Here is a 21,448-nt window from a genome sequence, read left to right on the forward strand (position 1 = left end):
TCTCTCTCTCTCCTCCCTCTCTCCTCTCTCTCTCTCCTCTCTCTCTCTCTCTCCTCTCTCTCTCCTCCCTCTCTCTCTCTCCTCCCTCCCTCTCTCTCTCCTCTCTCCCTCTCCCTCTCTCTCTCTCTCTCTCCTCCCTCTCTCTCTCTCTCTCTCCGTCCCTCTCTCTCTCGCTCTCCTCCCTCTCTCTCTCCTCTCTCCCTCTCCCTCCGAACCATCTCCGAACCTCTATCCTTCTCCCTCCAAACCTCCAAATAACTGCCACGTAGGATAGGGCAACACGTGTCAGCCTCTTGTGCCTCTCACCCTCCTTAATAGAATAGATAGATGTTTTCAAATACTTGTGACTTTGAAAATGTAAAGTTCATTCTTGAGTGCATTACTTTGATTGATACCTTCGCTGTTTCATTACTTTCCACGGATCAATCGCCTTGATTGAAATTTCGGTAAGATTTCTGTGAGCTTTGCAGGCGTGTTGGTTAGTTCACGCACTTCAATCGAGAAATTGTTTAGTGTATTGCCGTTCCCTGGGCTTGGTAGATGTCGACTCAGCTTTTGCAACGCATGCAGCATGCTGCAAATCTCTGAAAAACCGCTTTGACAATATTGACACAGGACACTGTCACAGACACACACACACAGAATTCAATCTTGTGTGCATTAGAAAGAGGAATTCAATGTGTGTGTGCTAGGAATTCAATGTGTGTGCATTAGAAAGAGGAATTCAATTTGTGTGCGTTAGTAAGATCGACACAGAGAGAGGAATTCAATCAGAAAGATCTTGTTTGCTGTTCGAGTGGCTGCTTAGATTTGTAGCTGTAGCCTGAGATTTGGGACTGTGAACCGATTTTTCCTTCCTCAAACGGCCCAGCAACTGTAGTGCTATTAGCAATGGTGTTCTGAATCCGTATTGCATCTCACTTCCCATGTAGCATCTCGTCATTGTTGGAAACCGGGAAAATTGGACGTTATTTTCACAATCAAAAGTTCCGTGTAGGTTTCGTTTCGCAAGCTGGCATTGGTGGGGAGGCCAATAAATAATCATCTAACAGCTGGCTTACACAAAGAAATATCAAAAGCAAATGCGACATAGCCGATTTTGGCTGCAGCAGGTTAAACAATGTTGTCAAATGGCCCCAGGAGTCGATCGCAGGAGCAGGCATTAAAGCCAGATTGTGAAAGGGATCCATTTCTAAGACCATTTCTATAAGAGGACATGACTTTTGGAAGTCATATCGAGCAATGAAGTTCTGAATTTTATATTTGGGCGCGATGCCAACGTTCAGATTGTGGCGTCGATTCGAGCTTTGACAGGCAAACCCCGGTAGGAGTCAGGACGTCTCCTAATCACCATCGGAAGTTTAAAAAATCGAGCTTTGACAGCCAACCGACAGTTGGAGCCAGGACGTCTACTAATCACCGTCGGAAGTGGAAAAGACGTGAGTCATAACCGATGGCGATGGAGGTGAATTAAAATAGAACAAATGATAAAGGACTCCGCAGATTCGACAAAACGGGGTAGCGCTTGGGGGTGATACTTCGAAGGGGTCAGCGGTTGTAATCCATGACACCGAGCTGATGCAAGTCCGGCACAGGGGTTGGAAATTGGAAGTTGGAATTTTGGAGGAGGAGGTTGGGCCGAGGAGGAGAAGGGAAACCCAGCGGAGTCACGAGAGGACCGCGGCAGGACTCAGGGATGGCGTCCGGATTGCAGAAGAGGTACGCCTCTGGGCATGACGGGTACAGGGTTGGATGGTAGCCGGGGGAACCGCCGAGAAAGACAGAGAGAGCATAGTGTTCGCCGTACCTTCTCAAGGCCCCAGGCTGACAACAGACCAGTAAGGTAGGCTGAACGCCTCTGAATGAGAGAAGATTCGTGCATGTTAGCCTGAGTGACGAGAGATGACTTATGCTAATCGTCCTTGAGCTTGATCGGAGGCATATAGAACGGAGATTTGTGTCTGCTATCCTTGCTGATTTGCTGGAAAGAGGCGAGCTGAGAGAGTAGACAGAGGCGACAGATTGGAGAGAGATTTTGCGCATGGGAGATTAGCTCAGGGACGATGATAATCTACTGTGCGTAAGGCCGGCAGGAAGGAGAGGGGGGATCTTGTGTGTGTGCGAGACAGAGAGCGAGAGCGAAAGAGAGAGAGAGAGAGAGAGAGAGAGAGAGACCTTGCTGATCTTCTCTGCAACAGATTGTAGCTAAAGAGAGAGCAGTTGTATCCTCAAGGATTTGGCTATGGCGGAGTAAAAGAATTTGTAACAAAAGAGGGAGCAGTTGTATCCTCAAGGATTTGGTGGAGCAACAGAGAGAGTGATTTTCATGCATTTGTATCCTCAAGAATTTGGCTATGGCGGAGCAAAAGGGAGAGTGATCTTCATGCACTTGTATCCTCAAGGATTTGGCTATGGCCGAGCAAAAGAGAGAGAGTGATCTTCACGCAATTATTTGCTCAAGGTTTTGGCTATGGCGGAGCAAAAGAGAGGAGTGAACTTCCTGCAGTTGTTCATCCAAGGGTTCGGCTATGGCGGCTTTATCGTTTTTGCTCAGCGTTGACGTGAATCATCTGTGAAACAAATGGTAGAAGAAGAAGAGAGAGTCATCCTCAAGGTTTTTGGCTATGGCGGAGCAAAAGAGAGAGTGATCTTCATGCATTTTGTACATCAACCTCGAGGTTTTGGCTATGGCGGAGCTCTCGTTGCTCGGCGTTGACATTGCTCGTCACTTTTGAGGTTGAAAGACCGCGCTAATCATCTCTACATAAGATCGAAGGAAAACGGAGAGTCATCTTCGTGCATTTCTACATCTCTCCTCGAGGTTTTGGCTATGGCGGAGCACAGGAGAAAGTGATCTTCACGCATTTTGTACATCATTTTTTTCAAGGTTTTGGCTATGGCGGGGCTCTCTGTGCTCAGCGTTGACAGTGTATCTCTGTATCTCCGTCTCAGATTGTAGAGCAAAAGAGGGAGTCATCTTCATCTTCATGCATTTCTACATCAATCCTCAAGGTTTTTGGCTATGGCGGTCTCTGTATCAGATTGTAGAGCAAAAGAGAGAGTTATCTTCATGCATTTGTACATCACGCCTCAAGCTTTTGGCTATGGCGGAGCTCGCTTAGCTCAGCAGGCAGCGTCCTAATCATCTCTGTATCAGTCATTTCTACATCAATCCTCAAGCTTTTGGCTATGGCGGAGCTGTCTTTGCTCAGCAGACAGCGTCCTAATCACCTCTGCATCAGATTGTAGAGCAAAAGAGAGAGTCAACTTAATGCATTTCTACATCACTTCTCGAGGGTTTGGCTATGGCGGAGCTCTCGATGCCCAGCAGGAAGCGTGCTATCTTCTCTGCAACCGATTGTAGCAAAAAGATTAGTGTCATCTTCGTGCATCTCCACATCACACCTCAAGCTTTTGGCTATGGCGGAATTCTCTTTGCTCATCGTTGACATTTTTCACCTTGGCGGTTTTGCGTCAAGTCCTCCACGAGCTTCCTGTGTTGCTTCCGCTTCATCTTGACTAATTCTTCTTCTTCTCCACGCCATAGCTCATCGATTTCATCATTTAGCTCACACAGATCTTCTCCACGCCATAGCTCGTCTGCTCAGTTTCATCATCTAGCAAACATCCCTCACACAGCTTCTCTTCCCTAGCTCCCAATCATCTTTTCAACAACCTCCCTCATGGGTAGCAAGTGGAAGAAGATCAAGATGGCCCTGCGAATGCGAATTTGCTTCCTCTCCCCGCCCTACCCCGTTGATCCTGCACCTTCCGACAGCGACGCGGCCTCTCCCACCGTCGAGCAGGTCGTCACCAACGCAATCGAAGTATTCTCCACTCGCTCGGCTCCGACGACTCCTACATGCCCTGCGCAGGCGTCAACAATGAAGCTAGGGCGCCACAGCCTTCGTCTCTCCCGGGTATGATGCTCCTCCTTACATCGTGGACGCTTGAATGCTTTTGATTTTCTTCGTTATGGGTGCTCTGTTCCGTGTTGAACTTTTACGGTGTTTGCTTGGATCCCTGCGGTTATACGAATGCTTTCTACGTGACTTGGATCTCCTTTTTCTTAGCCATTTTCGACACCGTGCCAAGCCTCTGGAATTCTTCATAGTAGCTCCGCCGATTTCGTTTGCTATTTCCTGACCCGGAGCAGGTTTGATTGTTTATCTGGTCCTTAAGGCCTAACTTCTACGTGCCCTTTCACGATCACCAAGAGAGGGGGTTTTCGCCTATTCGATTCATTCCAAAGAATTTTGTTCTCACAGGGATCTCATGGTGAAAGATCAGCGCGCACTTTAATGAGGAAACCTTTCGCAGTTTCATTTTTACACTGCCCACTCCTTCGTTTTGATCAGGAAGTTATTTTATTAGGCTGTTGGTTCAAGCCTTTGAGCGTAGGAGAGTGAAACAGACGAGCAAAAGGAGTATGCGAGCTATGTAGCAAATGCCTGACACCGTCACCATGATGCAGTGGCTTCTCATTGTATGAAATAACAAAGCTTACATCTGATCACAAAGAAAGGAAAAACACGTAGCTCTTAGCTGGCACGTAAGAGCTGGCTATGCACAAAACCCACCCTCGCTGTGCCCAGAGCTGGCATGGGAACGATGTTAAGCAGCTTTTGTAAATGAGAGATCTGCGCAGAGGGCCTTGTCGAAGAGGTTGGCCAACATCTTGTTGGTGCGCCAGTGTTTGCACGTTCAGTTTCCCTTGTTGGACAAGTTTGCGGACAAAGATCATCATGTTTGGTGCATTTGTGGGAACTGAGCAAGATAGTTCCTTATTGCCATTCAAGAGGAAAGGATTGACAATACAAATTCAAACTTCAGTCATCAGTTGAGGAAGCCGACCCACTTCTATTGAGAATGCAACAAGAAGCTTGCTTGTGGGAATTCCATGTGATTGTGCTTAGCCAAGCAAAAAGGTATAGCCAGAAGTTGATCGGTGATCAACCATCACTGACCCAATTTGTTCTAGGTACCTGATAGGAGTCTGCACTGTTTACATATAATCTTTGGTGTCTTGAAGGTACCAAAATAGTCTCTTTAGTCAGAAAATTGGGCTCAGTTTGCCAATGACTGTGGCAAGATCAGGACGTGTGCAAACAGCTAAGCGAGAGGTCGGATGTTGGGTAAAACCTCCATCTCAGCATGTTCGTTTTTGGTGTCAGGTTGCATCCTCTGGTAAAGGTGAATATGTGATGCACACCAAGCATGCAAAATCTATTGAGAAAGGTGCATGTTGGGTGCTGCTGAGCACTGTCCTGACAGACAGCGATGCGGAGAAAGGGATGGTCACCAACCTTCATGTCAAGGGTGGTGCTGAGTTGCAGTTTCCAATGGGCCAATTCTTGTGGTTTCATATGGTTGACATACAATGCTATTTATTAAGCAACTAGCAATCCCCAATTTCTGGGGCTAACATACCAGCTGGCAGGCCAGTCAAAAGGTCAGCCAGCATGGCCAAACCAGTGGCCAGAAAGGCCAGAAATGGCCGACCAGCTGGCAGACCCACCGACCAGCTGGCAGGCCCCCTGACCAGCTGGCCGACCAGCTAGGTCAGGCCTATAAAGGCACTAGCCCCCCACACTCTCCATGACAGGACAGGACCTGCAGCTGCTCCTCATCTCCGCCATCCTTTGCTGCAGCCCCGCCTGCTCCAGATCTACCTCTCCTCTTCAGATCTGCTCCTCTGCTTCAGATCTGTCCCCTCCTGCTCCAGATCTGTCTCTTCTGCTCCTCTCCTCCAGATCTGCCCCTTATCTTCATCATCATCGAGCTACACGGAGGACTGCGTTTCACTCCCTCTGCTGCTATCTTTTCTACAGTTTCTCTACATGGAATCATCTTTCTGATTCACCTCAGCCACGGTCCTTGACACACGACAGCTTGAGGTTCTTGTATTCAGTTTTTCATATTACCGACAGGCACTATGTTTTCTGAGTTCCGTTCTTCAGTTGTGTCGGAGTATTGTCTATTTTTGGATCGCTCCATTGCAAACCCTATCGTTTCTCTATATGGTATCAGAGCCATGGTGATCTAAAGACCCCAGATCTCTGGCGATCTAAAGATCCTGCTTCTTCAAGGAGGCCATAGGTACAGGGAGCATCACTCCTATGAACATATCAGTTTCCTCTTCATTCCACTGCGCACTAAGGGAGAGAACTCCATCCCTCCCTCCCTTTCAGAACTCCATCTTCTACTCCCATCCCTCCCTACCTTTCTTACCTCCATCTTCTACACCCATCCCTCCCTCCCTTTTCGGTTTCAGGCTTGACACTCCTCATTCCTTCGAACAAGGAGGTCATGATCCTTCACCTTTACCAAATCTCCATCGACATCGACTTCCAGGATCTTCAAGTTCTCCCTAAGCGGGACCCTTTCTGTTCAGATGTGTCTTGATGTTTCTGTTCGAATCTTTTACATGCATGGAGGCGGGGATAGACTCCTCTCTCTCGAGGCCCAAGATCGGGCACACACTGGATCGCTGTTCAGCTCCGACCTCTTCCTTTGGCGGAATCCTACCATCTCTGGATTATCAGTGCTGCTACGACACATTACCTTTGTTTTTTTCCTCCACCTTTCGGCGTTGAGAGGGGGTGGCTTATTCTCTCGAGCTTCACAGTGTTCTTATTTCTGGTGATCATACGTGTAACTCAGGCACTTGAGGAAGTGAACAATTCCCTTGCAAGGGCACTCCTCTTGATCATCTCTTGGGCATTTCTCAGGGATAGCCACCACCACTGTCGCCATCCCTACACGAAGCTCCATGCACAAAATGTCTGCCCCTCCAAATTGGCAATTGAGAGGGGGTATTAAGCAACTAGCAATCCCCAATTTCTGGGGCAAACACACCAGCTGGCAGGCCAGCCAAAAGGTCAGCCAACAGGGCCAAACCAGTGGCCAAAAAGGCCAGAAATGGCCGACCAGCTGGCAGGCCCACCAACCAGCTGGCCGACCAGCTATAAAGGCACTAGCCCCCCACACTCTCCATGACAGGACAGGACGTGCAGCTGCTCCTCATCTCCGCCATCCTTTGCTGCAGCCCCGCCTGCTCCAGATCTACCTCTCCTCTTCAGATCTGCTCCTCTGCTCCTCTGCTTCAGATCTGTCCCCTCTTGCTCCAGATTTGTCTCTTCTGCTCCTCTGCTCCAGATCTGCCCTTTATCTTCATCATCATCGAGCACACGGAGGACTGCGTTTCACTCCCTCTGTTGCTATCTTTTCTATAGTTTCTCTACATGGAATCATCTTTCTGATTCACCTCAGCGACGGTCCTTGAGACACGACGGCTTGAGGTTCTTGTATTCAGTTTTTCATATTACCGACAGGCACTATGTTTTCTAAGTTCCGTTCTTCAGTTGTGTCTGAGTATTGTCTATTTTTTGATCGCTCCACAGCAAACCCTATCGTTTCTCTATACTATTAACTGCTTGCATGGCAAACATAAATGCTGGGTTTTGCCTGACATCGTTAAATTTTCATCCCAGGAAAGAAACATGAGGCATTTGGAGGGATTGCAGAGCTTAACACTTGTGAGTTTGGAGCCTAGCCGACAAATTTGGATAGATTTCACCATGGGTCTAGCTTCCTATTTAGATGTGCGAATGTGAATGTACCAAAGGCTTGGAAGTGACCCACATCGGGTTTCTCTCCATGCCATACTTCATATGTGGCAGGGTCGTCAATCACTCTCATTACCACTAGATTGTCTCTGGCCTCATCCTGTTGTGGGGATTCACATGTGTGTGCTTGCTCCCGGATGTTTTTATGGCCGTTCTATATTGAGCTGCATGAATGTTTACTTCCGCAAATTGTAATGTGTCCTGCTAGAAAATCAGCAGCTGCTCGAACCTTCATATTTTGCAGATCAATGGTCCATGGAGCCTAAGGCTGGAATCCATAATAATAAGGTGGTTAAACTACCTAAGGGCCTACTAGGGAAAGAGTAGAGAGCACAATGCAAAGGTAGCAGCCATTAGAGAGAGAGAGAGAGAGAGAGAGAGAGAGAGAGTAGCTTTTCACCATCCTCAGTTTTGAGAGAGAGAGAGAGAGAGTAGCATTTCACCATTTTTTGGTAAAAGCTGCTGCAAATAAAAGAGCATCTGACACTTCAGTTATGATTCTTTTTGCATCATTTGGTGCTGGTTATGTATCTTCTAAAATTAAACTCTTACAACAGCAGTATCCAACGTAGCAATCATCCTTGGATCAGTGTCTCATTAATCAGATAAAGCAAAGACTGATGATTAACATTAAAGTGAGTTTCTGAGCAAATACTGGGGAAATTTTTGCACATTAAAAACCATTGCAAGGGCTTCATGCTCGGTTGTGCTATAGTTACACTTTGGGGTTTTTTTGTTTTTTTTCAAAGAAAGGAAACTTCTGTTAATGCTTGAAAGATTTCATACAAGACAACAGCCCCAAATGTGCTGAGTATGAAAAAACCGGATCCAAAACACAAGCCTTCTCTTCTCGCTTTTTCTCTTTGCTCTGGGTTCAAAGAAGACTTCGACCAAGCCCGGGCTGCCATTGGTGTTACTTTTCTTTTCATTCCAATGGTCGTACTTGGTTTAGGAGTCTCAACTAGCTTCACTTGCTTAGCTTGACCACTAGGCTGTGAGACACTCCCTTTGCTAATCCACTTCTTCTTAAACCCAGTTTTCTTCGGGTACTCATACCGAGTTCCAACCTGCACAAACCCACTTGTTCTGTTCCCTTTTGCATCCTCATAGTTCAGGGTTATGGCAATTGCTTCATCTAGCGTGTTCACATACTTAGCCCGAACTTCCATCTTGATCCGATCATTCAGTCCAAAGATAAAATCTTTTACTTGGATTGACTAAGGTAGAGGTTCATAAACTTTCATTATACTTTCTCTGAACTTATCAATGTATTCTACCACTGATAAATTTCTCTGACGAAGGTTTCGATACTGATCCCAAGCTCAGGATGCTTCGTCAGGAGGTAAGAAGTGTTTTCTAAATTCTTTTTAAAACCCCTCCCAAGCAGTAGATGCCACTCCATCTTTCTGATGTTTTATCCACCACCGATCCGCTACTTCACAAATGGCGAAGGCCTCGTCCCATTTGTGTAACTAGGTCTCTATGATATCGGAACTACGGTCAAACATTCGACGAGAATACTTTTCTGGCCTATAATTGGCAATATTAGGCACCTTAGCCCTCCTAGGATCAACCGTATGAACACTGGATTCAGGCTCCATTGGAGCTTTACCTTTCTCTTCACGAGATGGTCTGGTAGACATACTATGAACCATTTTCCTGAGCTCATATTGCCCTACATTTGCTTCTAACTGTTGCACTAAAATCTGTTGCAAGGCATCCTCCAATAATGCAATTCTACTAGATAGTGTATGGCCTGTTGGGCGCGACACCTGCGGGGTCGGCCGGACTCCCGACTCTACAGGATCCACCCTAGAAGATCTTCAACTTCCATTTAGGTCAATGGGTGTTTCTTTTTTTTTTTTTTTTCCTTTAAAAAAAATAAAAAATAAAACACCGCCTAAAACTGTATTTACAATCGAAAGTCCAACTCTCAAAATTACAGCTAACCAGACATATATCAAATTGCAACCCAAACCACTTTTCCCTATGCTAGAGAAACTCCTGCAATGTCAAAACCCTCAAATGCCGAGGCAAATAAACTAGCATATACCACAACAAAACTTAAAAGGCATAGAAAGCTCCTTGGTCATTCATGCTGCATGGATAGATCAATTTGTCCTTGAATTGTATCTTGGAGCAATTATTGCTGCAGCTTTTCCCAGGACGGTTTCAAACGAGTACTCCAGTAACACCATGGAGCATAAAAGTTCACAACCAAGATGGGATACTCTTTTGCAAACTTGGCAAACATTTGTGACGTCAAAGCCACAACACCCTCGCTGAGTTCTTCGAGTGAATCCTCATCCCCATGGCTTATTGGGTTTGGGATTGGACCTTAATGAAACTCAGGGCCCACAAGGTTCAGCTTGGGTCAATAGGAAACTTCCGCACAGTTTTGGTGATATTAAGTCTACTTGTGCCTAAGACATCGCTCACATCGACAGATGCAAATTCGCAAGAAACTCATGTTAAAATCAATTCGTAGAAACTCCCCATCTTTGCTTCCATCCAGTATAACACTTGTGGTAGTAGCGACGCTAAGGTAATTCTTCAGCTCTGCAAATACGTAGACTGGGACTTTGACAAGCAGTCTCTTGTATATCATAATATGCACGCAGGAAATCCCCCGTCCGCTCAATAGGATGTGCTCTCCATCTGATACCAAAATATCACAACAGCTAGTCCCTCGCGATGCCAAAGAGCTCTGAAGGTAACCACCCACAAACCAGCACGTGCGCCACTCTGATATCCTGCGAATTGATTGTTCGAGCTTGGAGGGAAACAACGTTCAAATCATCCAGGGAAGCATCAGCTTTCAGGCTGGTATGATCCTCTCTCTTTGGTTCTTTGACTCTCAAAGGTCCGAAATCGCTTTAGATTATTGTTCGACGAAAATTCGACTCAAAGTTATTAGTTGGAAAATGTGTCGCATCACTGCTACCAAATGTTTGCTCGCATTCAGCTAGCAGCTGTGTTTCTTGAATTCAGCTCATGTTCGCGTGGCTTCCTGGCCCAAAACCTCTCGTAATCCGTTCATCTATAATCCCCCTTTTCCAATAACCCGTTTGATACTAGAATATCACGACCAAACTCTAAAAACTCCACCAAGACCTCTCTCTTGAGATGTATACAAATTGATAGGTGATGGCACACTGATTATCCACCCAGCCATTCTCTGGTTTAACAAGCTCGTCACACTCTCTCACGTAAGAAGTACCTGCATGCTGAATACCAAAGCCCACAATTCCCTAGACGGATCTAGTATGCCACATGTCTACATTTGAGGGCATCTCCTCAATGCATCATTTACCCCTCTCCATGTCACCCTCACCAAGGACCTTGACCTTGATTCCTTTTTTATCATTTACGTGAAGCCCAAACAAATATAATACAACCATTACTCCTTTAAAGGAAAATGTCGACTGACCCGTCCGAGGTCATGTTGCCTCAACTTGAGTGTAACAATTACAGAGAGAGATTCGATCTAGGCTCTGAAAATTGACTTTGTGTGGGCACTATTTGCCTCATGGTGAGTCACATCATGGGTATCAAGGATATGCGCGAGCAGTTTCTCATCATCTGACCACTCTACTATGATTGGAGCTTGATTGTCACAGTTTTCTCCTCTTGCAATATATTCTTGTGCTTAGAAGTCTGTCTCTCACCACAATTAAAGTATAAATTTAAGTACTTGTTATTATCCATGATAACCTTTGACTGCTTTTTGATTTCTGATTTTTCTGGTGCAGCAAATACTCTTTGTGCCAAAGTCTGTATTGGGTGGTCTCTGTTGTTTGGCATAAGGCCTTTTGCTGCTTGCAATTGTTGGATTCTGTGGAAATATGGCTGCCACAACTTTGAGCTTCCTCTCATGCAATGTGCTCCATTATGTGCTAAGTTTTCAAGCCCAAGAGCAGTAGCAAGTACAAGCAAAATACAGTAGTTCACTGAATGGTCTCTAATGCCAAACGAGGGTGCGCGCGACCCTTTGTTAAAGCTTAATATTTGTCCCTCAAACATCCTGCACGGAGGGGGAAAGTTTTAAAGAACTGTGTGTTCTTGCCACTTGGACCATACCCATCTGGGCTATGTTGGCGGTCAACATCTCCTGATGTCACCTAGAGAGAGAGGGCCTTGATTGTGGGTGTGCCTGCCCAGTGAGTGAGGCTAGGGTAGAGAGTGAGGGCCTCTGTTGTGGGTGTGCCTACCCCCCGTGAGAGTAGGTTAGTCTGGCTTTCCAGTGCCTCATGTGTTGCCACGTAGGCCATGGAGGTTCTCAAGAGTGGTACAGGGCTGTGTGGTCAGGTGTGCCTCAGTTTGCTGCTCTTAGGCGCCTCTATTCTGGGCTGTGGCACAAAGGGGGCTTGAGCTGGGGGGCTTGAGCCCTCCTTATAGGGCAGTAGGCGTGGGTCGGCCCACCTGGCCTGGTCGGCCCATATGCTGCAGGGGGTTGGCCCCCTTGGTGCCCTTTTATAGGGCTGTGTGCCCAGCCCTATGAGCTGGAGTTGGCCCACATAGGGGCAGTGAGTTGGCCTGCATGCTGGAGCAGCCACCCTCACTCTTTGTTTGATCGTCTTCTGGAGCTGGAGCAGTTCTTCCGGCATGGCACCTTGTGGAGCCTGGCAGAGGTGCAGAGCCAGCTCATAGTATCACTTGAGGAGCAGGGTAGTGGAGCAGTTCATCCACTCCCTCGTGCTCCCAGTTCACTTGGCTGTTGAGCTGTGTGGTCTGAGCTCTCGAGCAGCCCGTTGTTTCCGAGGTTTTCCCCCAGTTGTAGCGGGGCTTTCTCCAGAGATCACTTGCAGCTCTCTTGTGCCTCTCTCTCCTCTCTCTCCTTCTCAGTGTGTGTGTGTGTGTGTGTCTCTCTGTCTCTTCCTCTTCCATTCATTTCCGCTGCACTTCTCACATGGTATCAGAGCCACAGTTTGCTTGAGACCTGAGCAGCGGAGGGTGTGTTGAGCCAACACACAGAGAGGAAGATTATGGTGCTGTTCGGAGGTGTTTCTGAGGAGGAGTGTGTGCAAGGACTGGACTGTTCGGGTGACCAGCGAAGGGTGACTTTCAAGGGTGTTTCAGATCAGAGAGGAGGTGTTCCCAAGGGATAGAAATCGAGGTGTGAAGGTACATTGGGTTGTCAGCCCCTGCATCCTCTCTTTAACCTTCTCCCTTCTTCAACCCTCAGTTCGTTCCATCCCATCCACCTCTCTTTCAGTTCATCGTCCTCTTCACTCCGACATGGTGACTTTGTTTGAGATGGTAGAGAACAAGTCTAGAATTCTAGTGTTGCCCACGTTCCCGATCGACCGGCAGTTGGATGGGCTCAACTACGGCGTTTGGCGAGTGATAATGGAATCTGTGTTACAGTCATATGAGATGGTAGATTTCATCTTGATAGGTGTTGCCCGAGTAGAATCCCTGGCAGATGACCTTGGCATCTTGGCTCGCAAGGAAGCCGAGACTTTGTCCGAGTTGTGGGACTGTGTTAATGCTAGGGTAAGATCATTTTATATATTTCTTAACTGTACTTCTCAGGTGATTAGTCATGTGAAGCACATGACATTGGCCAAGAGTATATGGGAGCATTTGGCGTTCATGTATAACCTAACCTCTCCAATGAAGAGGGTTTCACTGGAGGTCCAGATGAGGTTGTTGGATCCCAAGAAGTCTTCATCGATGTGGGAACACATCAACAAGTTACAGGAACTTCAGCAGGAGATGCTCCAAGCAGGGAAGCAGATTTCATCAAAGGACATGGCCATTTCACAATTATCCTCTTAGTATGTGTCTTCTGTTCATTCTTGATCACCAATGGTAGGGTGAATGGGTTGACTCGGGAGAAATTGGTCCCCATGGTGCTTGACCAGGAGGAGCGCTTCATCGATCGTACCTACGACAACGGGTAGCGTGAGGCTTTGACAGCTGAGGAATGCAAAGCTCTCAAGGCATCCCGTACGTGTAACTGATGTGGCCAAAATGGTCATTATTGGCTAGTGTCCCCAATGGAACGCAAGGGTGTCCAGTAACAAGGTGGCCAATAGTGTGACTGTTGCGACGACGTATAGTCCAGCCTTCTAGTAACACGAGGCAAGCGCTGCTAGCAAGCTTTCCAGATGTAGATGGAGGATTGCTTGCTTGTTTGTGGCAGCTGGACCTGTCGATCATGCGATTGAGCAGGGGGTTATTTATCGAGGCAGGCTTTCAGGCAGGACTTCGATCCACGAGTTGTTCCCGTTGACTCAGGTGGCAGTATGTTACTAGTTTCTATTTTATTTGGATGTTATGACCTAGTAGATCTAGAGGGGTCTCCTAGTGTTCTGTTGCAGCTATTGTCTAACGCTATTGGAGATCCGGATGGGTCAGTAGATTGCCAGTGCAAGAACCCAGACACAGTTGATTGATCCTTGTGAGCTGTTATATGCCCGTTGCCATTGGAGCACTAAAGTGCATCGATCTGGGGACAATGTACTAGTTTGGACTTGAGAGGGGGCTTCAGAGGGTCCTATCTAGCTCTGGGATACATGTGCCATGCAAGGAAGCAAACCTTGCACCGGAGGCAGTATCAGTTGGATTTTTGTTCCAGGATCCTTTGTTGGAGTCATGTACCAGTACCAACAGTTGGATTGTTGTACCAGATGACCCAATGTGCCATTATCAAACCAGAGGAGTGTACCTAGCACCAGTGGGCTGGGAGCAACAGTTTTCGGTTTCCAATGATAGTGCTGAGGCGGTTCGTGCCATGAGGGGGCTTCTTCGATAGTACCTGTGGCAATCTTCACCGGTGGAGCATCACATGACGGATTCCTTCAGTTGTTCCAGCAGCACCCCCGTCCGGCCCACTGAGTGAGGCTAGGGTAGAGAGTGAGGCCCTTTGTTGTGGGTGTGCCCGCCCTTGTGAGAGTAGGTTAGTTTGGCTTTCCAGTTCCTCATGTGTTGCCATGTAGGCCACGGAGGTTCCTAGGAGGGGTGCAGGGCTGTGTGGGCAGGTGTGCCTCAGCTTGCTGCTCTTAGGTGTCTCTTATGGGCCTCTTGTGGGCTGTGGCGCATACTGGTCGGCCACCTTGCTGGCCATGAGCTGGGGGAATTGAGCCCTCCTTATAGGGCAGTAGGCAGCCCTATAGGTGGGTCGGCCCACCTGGCCTGGTTGGCCCATATGCTGCAGGGGGTCAGCCCCCTAGGTGCCCTTTTATAGGGCTGTGTGCCCACTGCCCAGCCCTATGAGCTGAAGTCAGCCCACATAGGGGTAGTGAGTCGGCCTGCATGCTGCAGCCAACTGGAGCAGGGTGAGGGGCTATATATAGGCCCCCCCTCACTCCTTGTTGGTCATCTTCTGTAGCCGGAGCAGTTGTTCCAGCATAGCATCTTGTGGAGCGTGGCAGAGGTGCAGAGCCAGCTCACAGTATCACTTGAGGAGTAGGGTAGTGGAGCAGTTCATCCACTCCCTCGTGCTCCCAGTTCACTTGGCTGTTGAGCTGTGTGTTCTGAGCTCTCGAGCAGCCTGTTGTTTTTGAGGTTTTCCCCTAGTTGTAGCGGGGTTTTCACTTGCAGTTCTCTTGTGCCTCTCTCTCCTTTCTCTCCTTCTCAGTGTGTGTGTGAGGTGTGCTCTCTCTCTCTCTCTCTCTCTCTCTCTCTCTCTCTCTCTCGTTCATTTCCGCTGCACTTCCCATAGGCTAATGCATAAAGGTAAGCCAAATACGACTCCGCGGGTCTTTAGAACCCAGTATAGCTGCTTATGCTTGGGCATTGATGATGACATAAGCATTGCTTTGCTTGCTAATATGTCTACCTCTAGTTTTCAAAAGTTTGTTAGCTCATTTTCTCTATCTTTCGTTTGCTCTTTTATTTTCATTGTAGAAGTTTGGACTTTAGATCAACAAAATTTGAATTCTTACGATTGTACATATTCCTACAAAGGTATATATAAGGAGATAAAAGTGGTTGGTACCATGCTATTAATTTGCTCCCACATTATAGGCTTGTATGACAAATTCCTCATGTTTGCGTCCAAGTGGGCATAATCCTGCAATCCACCCTGGCATAAGTGATCGGTCCTATCCTCACCAGCTTTTGGATAGGAGTATAAGAAACCTTTCAACTTTGTGGTCCACTCAATTTTTTGTTCTTCCTCTCCGACTTTGTTTTTCACGTCTTTGAGAGGGTGCTTTCTAGTTGGTCTCCATGCCCATGTGCTTACTTTTCCTCACATCTTCTCACTTGAGGCTGATGTACCAGTGGGAAGGCAGCTCTAGTATGACATTATGAGGTGGGCCTCGATATGACCAAATTGTATCAGATAATACCTTCTAACGGCGGCTGTCCACATGATCCAGTATCCCACTGAGGCATTTCCTTCATACTCAAAAGTGAAATTGCATACTTGTAGTTCAACCGCATTAGAATTTCGACTTTGATTAGACCTTCTAAATGCATTTGTAGGTAGAAAGTGTGCGCTAGGTTGTTGTCATGAGATTGTAGCATAGGAACCAAGTCATTACTTGACAAAACATGACCAATAGGGGTGTCCGGTGATTAAGCTACTTGTATAAATGGATGCTCAAGTATGTGTAGGTGTGTGGCTTTGTATGTGTGAGAGCATATGTTTATACTATGGTCTACACCCACCGTTGGCGCTGATGACATCGGTGGGATGACTTGGTAGCTAGTCCCTGCTACACGTGATGGAGTTGATGGTTTTCAACCTTATGAGTGACTATCATGAGATTGAAACTGCTGTTGTGTTTTTAGAGGATGAGTTTGGGCATGTTCCTGGATTCATCTAGATAGATATTGAGATACTTGTCTTGTTGTCCGTTGGAAAAGTTATAAAAGTCTGTTCATCAGCAGGCTTCCAAAGGATGGAAGGCGCTACTTGTAAAAGCGTGAAGTTCAGTAATTGGAAGTGCCAGTTGCTTCTGGCATCAACCATAAAAAAGGCAAGGGATGAATTGCAAGTCTGATCATTTGCTGGAAATAGTGATGTTGGAAATAATCTACTGGAAAGGGGTGGCAAATCATCCAGTGGCATACCAAGGTGCAAATTCATCCACAATGGGGCATGATCTGCCAAGCCCAATGAGAAATCTATAAGGAGATGAGGGCTAAAATCTGCATATTGTTGTGGGTAAAACAAATACCATCTGTCAAGCCTTGCCCAGTATGTAGTAAGTGCATTATGATGAAAAGTATATCCGGGCACTGACCCTTGGAGAAGCAGCCATAAATCTTCAGCTTGCATATAAAGAAGCATGCTATCCCATTTTTGCCTTTCCAGTGATAGCATATGAGATTTTGAAGTGGTGTTATCTCTTTGCAGAGGGGAATTATTAAAATCTCCGCAGATAAATGCATTAGACTTCCATGGATATCTGCATAAAGAATCCCATAAGGAAGCCCTCATGGCAGAGGTTTGGGAGGCATAGACTGATGCAAACTCATGAATATCACCATTGACATTACATTGTATGACCATCCATCTACCACTGCTATCATTGAAGGCTAACTGAGGCTCCAGCTCATGTCTAACCAGTATGCATACACCTGAGTAGGTAGTGGTACCAGCATAATATATATCATAACCACCAAAATAATCATGATGACCAACCTTGGAGTGTTGATTATGCTCTTGCAAACAAACAATATTTGGCTGCATTTTATGTACATAATTCCATAAAAGCCTCCACTTTGAGACATTGCAGAGGCTTTGTACATTGTATGTAAAGCAGTTAAGTGTTTGATGCATGAAAGAGGTATATACAGTAAAGTATAAGAATAAAACAAGACATCAGAGAGGCAAAACCTTTGCCTGCATGGGCTGCATTCCTTCATGAAAGACATAGCATTCTCCCCTTCTTCAGAATCACATATGGGGATGCCCTTCTTTAAAACCCCCAATTTTGAAGGACAGGAGCTGAAGTAGAAGCCTGTCCTAGTGAGGGAGGAGAAGAATCCCATTGACGAGATTGAAAGGGGCGTTGCACACACACACACATACATATATATATAACTTAGTTATTCAATAGCGATTTTCAAGGATTGCATCAATACATTTTGATGCTTAGAAGTGCGGTGCCAGTTGGTCTGTTCAATCTGAGTTTTGAAATTTCTCATCTCTCCACGGAAAAAATGCTGAAATGAGTTCATCAATTGAGAAGATAACAAGGCATATTGATGTGAAAAATTGTTACAACTTAATTTTTGAAGAGAAATAATTGGCAACTTAATTGTGAACTTAATTGTGAAAATAGCAATAACTTGTGAAACAAAAGAGGCAGGAAGAGAAGGGGAGCTGGAAATACAAATCAAAAGCGCATCCATGAACTTTAAAGGAAACATCAGAATGAGAGCACTCAATGTAGTAATTTGATCACTTTACTATTATACAAGAGGTATAATCCAAGGAAAATAATGAAAAAAGTTCGCACATTCTTAGATATGAAGTCTTTTATCTATGGTGTTTCGGCCTTAGGTTTGTTTAGAATGATTGAACATAAGCTGAAAACAAAAAGCGGGGAGCTGAATAGCCCTTTTTTCTTTTAGTTTCAAAAGAGAGTTTGTTTGAGTATACTTGTGCTTTCTAAGTTAGAAATGTATTTTTGCCTCTTTGCAGAAATGAGACATAAGTGTAAAGGGCCATTTAGCTTTTGTATGTTTTAAATAAGAGAGAGAGAGAGAGAGAGTTTCTAGTTTTTTGGAAGTTTTTGTTTCTTGACTTGCTTGTTTATTTTTGCTTAAGTCACCTGCTTCGTTTCTTCTTTATTTCTTGTTTTCATTCTCTTTTGTTTATTTGACGTATTTTAGTAAGCACTGGGTTTGCCCAAGAGACTCCGCGGGTCTTTAGAAACCCAGTATAGCTGCTTATGCTTGGGCACTGATGACGACATAAGTGTTGCTTTGCTTGCAAAGTATGTCTTTCTTTTGTATTTCATAAAAGTTTTTGTTTACCTCTTTTTTCTTCTCTCTCATTTTCTCTTTTATTTTCTTTGTAGATTTTTTATCTTTAGAACAACAAAAATTCTAAATTTGTATGATTGGACTTATTCTAGTCTCACAAAGGTATATAAAACATCAGAATGAGAGCACTTCCAAAGCCATAAACCAGTAATCTTATTGTATTAACTCCATCACCTTTGACAAGACTGAATTAATTTTGAGAGTTGAAACAACAACTACAAGGACACAAAATAGTAATTTCCGTATTTTATTCCCAAAAAATTAAGTTGTCACTAAATCTTTCCTTGACTTTTGCAGAGTACATGTTCGATATGCCTAGAAACAATGAAACCAGGACATGGCCATGCCCTCTTCACGGCAGAATGCTCTCACACTTTCCACTTCTCGTGTATTGCTTCTAACGTGAGGTATGGAAATCTAGTTTGTCCTGTTTGTCGGGCCAAGTGGAGGGAAGTTCCTTGGCAGGTTCCTGTGGATGGATCAAAAGCTCAAAGAGGAAGGGGTGGGTCTTATAATAGAAGAACTGCAGCTATATCACGCTCTTTGACACAGGTTGGGAGGGCAAACGCATCTCATCCTTCTGAAGAGGAACAGAGGAGGCTTGATCCTTTGCTTTATATTCTGGATCAGAACATTTCGCGGGAGCAATTGCTGCAAAACAATCCAGCAGAGCCAAGTATGTACAATGATGACGAGCCCCTACAGCTGAACAGCAGTTCAAATAATCTGCAGGTGAACAGCGAGGGAGAGGGGCCAAGCAACACAGGAGGGGCATGGGACCTGAAAGAAGATGCTTTAGCTAGCCATGCCACAGGTGGCACAAGTGGCCAAAAAGTAGATATAAAATCATATTCTGAGGTCTCTGCAGTTCCAGCAGGTGAATCTCGGCATAGTTTCACTGTGTTAATACATCTGAAAGCCCCGCCATCTAGCATAGTTAGCAATGGAAGAAGAGACATGGTGGGTGGCACTAATTCTTTCCACATCCTAGACCCGAGTAGCCGTGCCCCACTGGACCTTGTTACAGTGCTTGATGTAAGTGGGAGTATGGCAGGGACCAAGCTGGCACTCCTTAAAAAAGCAATGGGTTTTGTTATACATAATCTTAGCCCTGCTGACCGTCTCTCAGTTGTGGTCTTCTCTTCCACTGCAAGGCGAATTTTCCCTTTACGAAGAATGGGGGAGGAGGGGCAGCGACAATCACTACAAGCCATTGATGCGCTTATTTCAACTGGTGGGACCAACATTTCAGATGGGTTAAGGAAGGGTGCAAAAGTCCTGGAAGACCGTACGCACCGGAATCCTGTCTCTTCCATCATGCTGCTTTCAGATGGACAAGATACGTACAATATGAGCTCTCGAAGGCAGCTTCCTTTCGTTGTTCCAAGCTCCCAAAGATTGCTTCCAGGATCAATTAGACGGAGTGCACATGATGGACACATGCAGATTCCTGTACACACATTTGGTTTTGGAGCTGACCATGATGCTGCCACCATGCACAATATATCTGAGGTCTCAGGAGGTACTTTCTCATTTATTCAGACAGAGGGAGGAGTGCAGGATGCTTTTGCACAGTGTATTGGTGGCTTGCTGAGTGTGGTGATTCAGGATGTGCAACTGATGGTTTCTTGCATTGCTCCTGGGGTGATCATCAATGGCATTCATGCTGGCAGCTATGACAGTAGCATACTTGACAGTGCAAGACATGGCATAATTAAGCTCGGGGATATGTATGCAGAAGAGGAAAGAGATGTCTTGGTGGATATAAAGCTTCCATTTCTTCCTCAACACGAGTCTGTTATGTCAATGCCTTTACTGCGAGCTGGTTGCATGTACAAGGAACCTGTCTCACAGGAGATCAATCAAAGTTTTGCAGATGAGTTGTGCATTTCACGGCCTATCACTTTAGAGAAAGGGAAGCAAGATTTAAGTCTCCATGTGGATAGACAACGCAATAGATTGAGAACAGCAGAAGCTATTGCTGAAGCAAGGTCGTTGGCAGATCTTGGTGACCTTACCACTGCTCAAAGCAGTTTGCAGAATGCTAAAACGGCTGTGGAGAATTCCCCTTCTGCACGTGCTGGAGATCAGCTGTGCAGTGCTCTGGAAGCTGAGCTAAGTGAGATTCAAGTAAGGATGGTGAACCGCCAGTTGTATGAGAGATCTGGCAGAGCTTACCTTCTTTCAGCGCAGAGTTCACATTTAAGACAAAGGGCTACAACAAGGGGAGAATCCTTGGACAGCCATGGTCATGATTATCAGACTCCATCCATGGTGGACATGATCATGCAATCTCAGTCACTATCGTTGTCAGAGATGTCCACGTCTGGGGCTTTTCCTTCGAGTGTTGCGAGACCCAGCCAGGGGCACAATGTGAGCATTCCTAGTTCTCTTTCAGGCCGCACCCTATTGCGAATGGCTTCTGCTAAAATATGAAGCTTATAGGGGAGCAATTATCTAAGTTTCAAGGATCTAGATTGATAATCAGTTTATTAAAATTATTATGAGTCCAGTAACACAATCTGGAAGTTGCATTCAATTTGCAAAGATACTTATGCCTAGGATTTTGATATAATGTCAAGATTCTTTACATTAATAAGGCCAGACTCGCTAAATGGATATGATGTTTTCCTTACGTGCGGCAGGTTAGGCAAGTGAACTATATGCTCCTTCAATGGATTTGCATGATTAGAAATCTCTCCCTCTCTTCTCCCCCCGCTCTAAATCTGTGTGTGTGTGGTTGCCTGTGTGCATGCATGCACGGGTGTGTTCGGGCTGGATGTGGCAAGGGGCGGTTTCTGTTTCTTCTCGGTATTAAGATTCATTACTGAGTCGGAACAGATGATTGAGCTTTTTCTTAAGTACATGAT

At 45.8% G+C, this 21,448-nt stretch overlaps 1 protein-coding gene across 1 annotated transcript; it reads left to right on the forward strand.

Annotated features, from left to right (window-relative positions):
- Window positions 1-1,649: 1,649 nt before the first annotated feature.
- LOC147885541 (E3 ubiquitin-protein ligase WAV3-like) lies at window positions 1,650-21,243 on the forward strand. The gene is made up of 2 exons (XM_087396724.1): window positions 1,650-3,920; window positions 18,876-21,243. The coding sequence occupies exons 1-2, from the start codon at window positions 3,684-3,686 to the stop codon at window positions 21,012-21,014; spliced, it is 2,376 nt and encodes a 791-aa protein (XP_087252850.1). The 5' UTR covers window positions 1,650-3,683; the 3' UTR covers window positions 21,015-21,243.
- The last annotated feature ends 205 nt before the right edge of the window (window positions 21,244-21,448 follow it).

The sequence above is a fragment of the Dipteris shenzhenensis genome, chromosome 25 (genome assembly GCF_047967505.1).
Source record: "Dipteris shenzhenensis isolate YYH24624 ecotype China chromosome 25, Dip_SZ_1.0, whole genome shotgun sequence".
Lineage (NCBI taxonomy): Eukaryota > Viridiplantae > Streptophyta > Polypodiopsida > Gleicheniales > Dipteridaceae > Dipteris > Dipteris shenzhenensis.

What these genes read in the sequence shown, in the direction of transcription:
- LOC147885541 (XM_087396724.1), top strand. Translation starts at nt 3,684, where the DNA reads ATGGGTAGCAAGTGGAAGAAGATCAAGATGGCCCTGCGAATGCGAATT. An exon ending in ACAGCCTTCGTCTCTCCCGG is followed by an intron (nt 3,921 to 18,875) that starts GTATGATGCTCC and finishes TGACTTTTGCAG; the next exon opens with AGTACATGTTCGATATGCCT.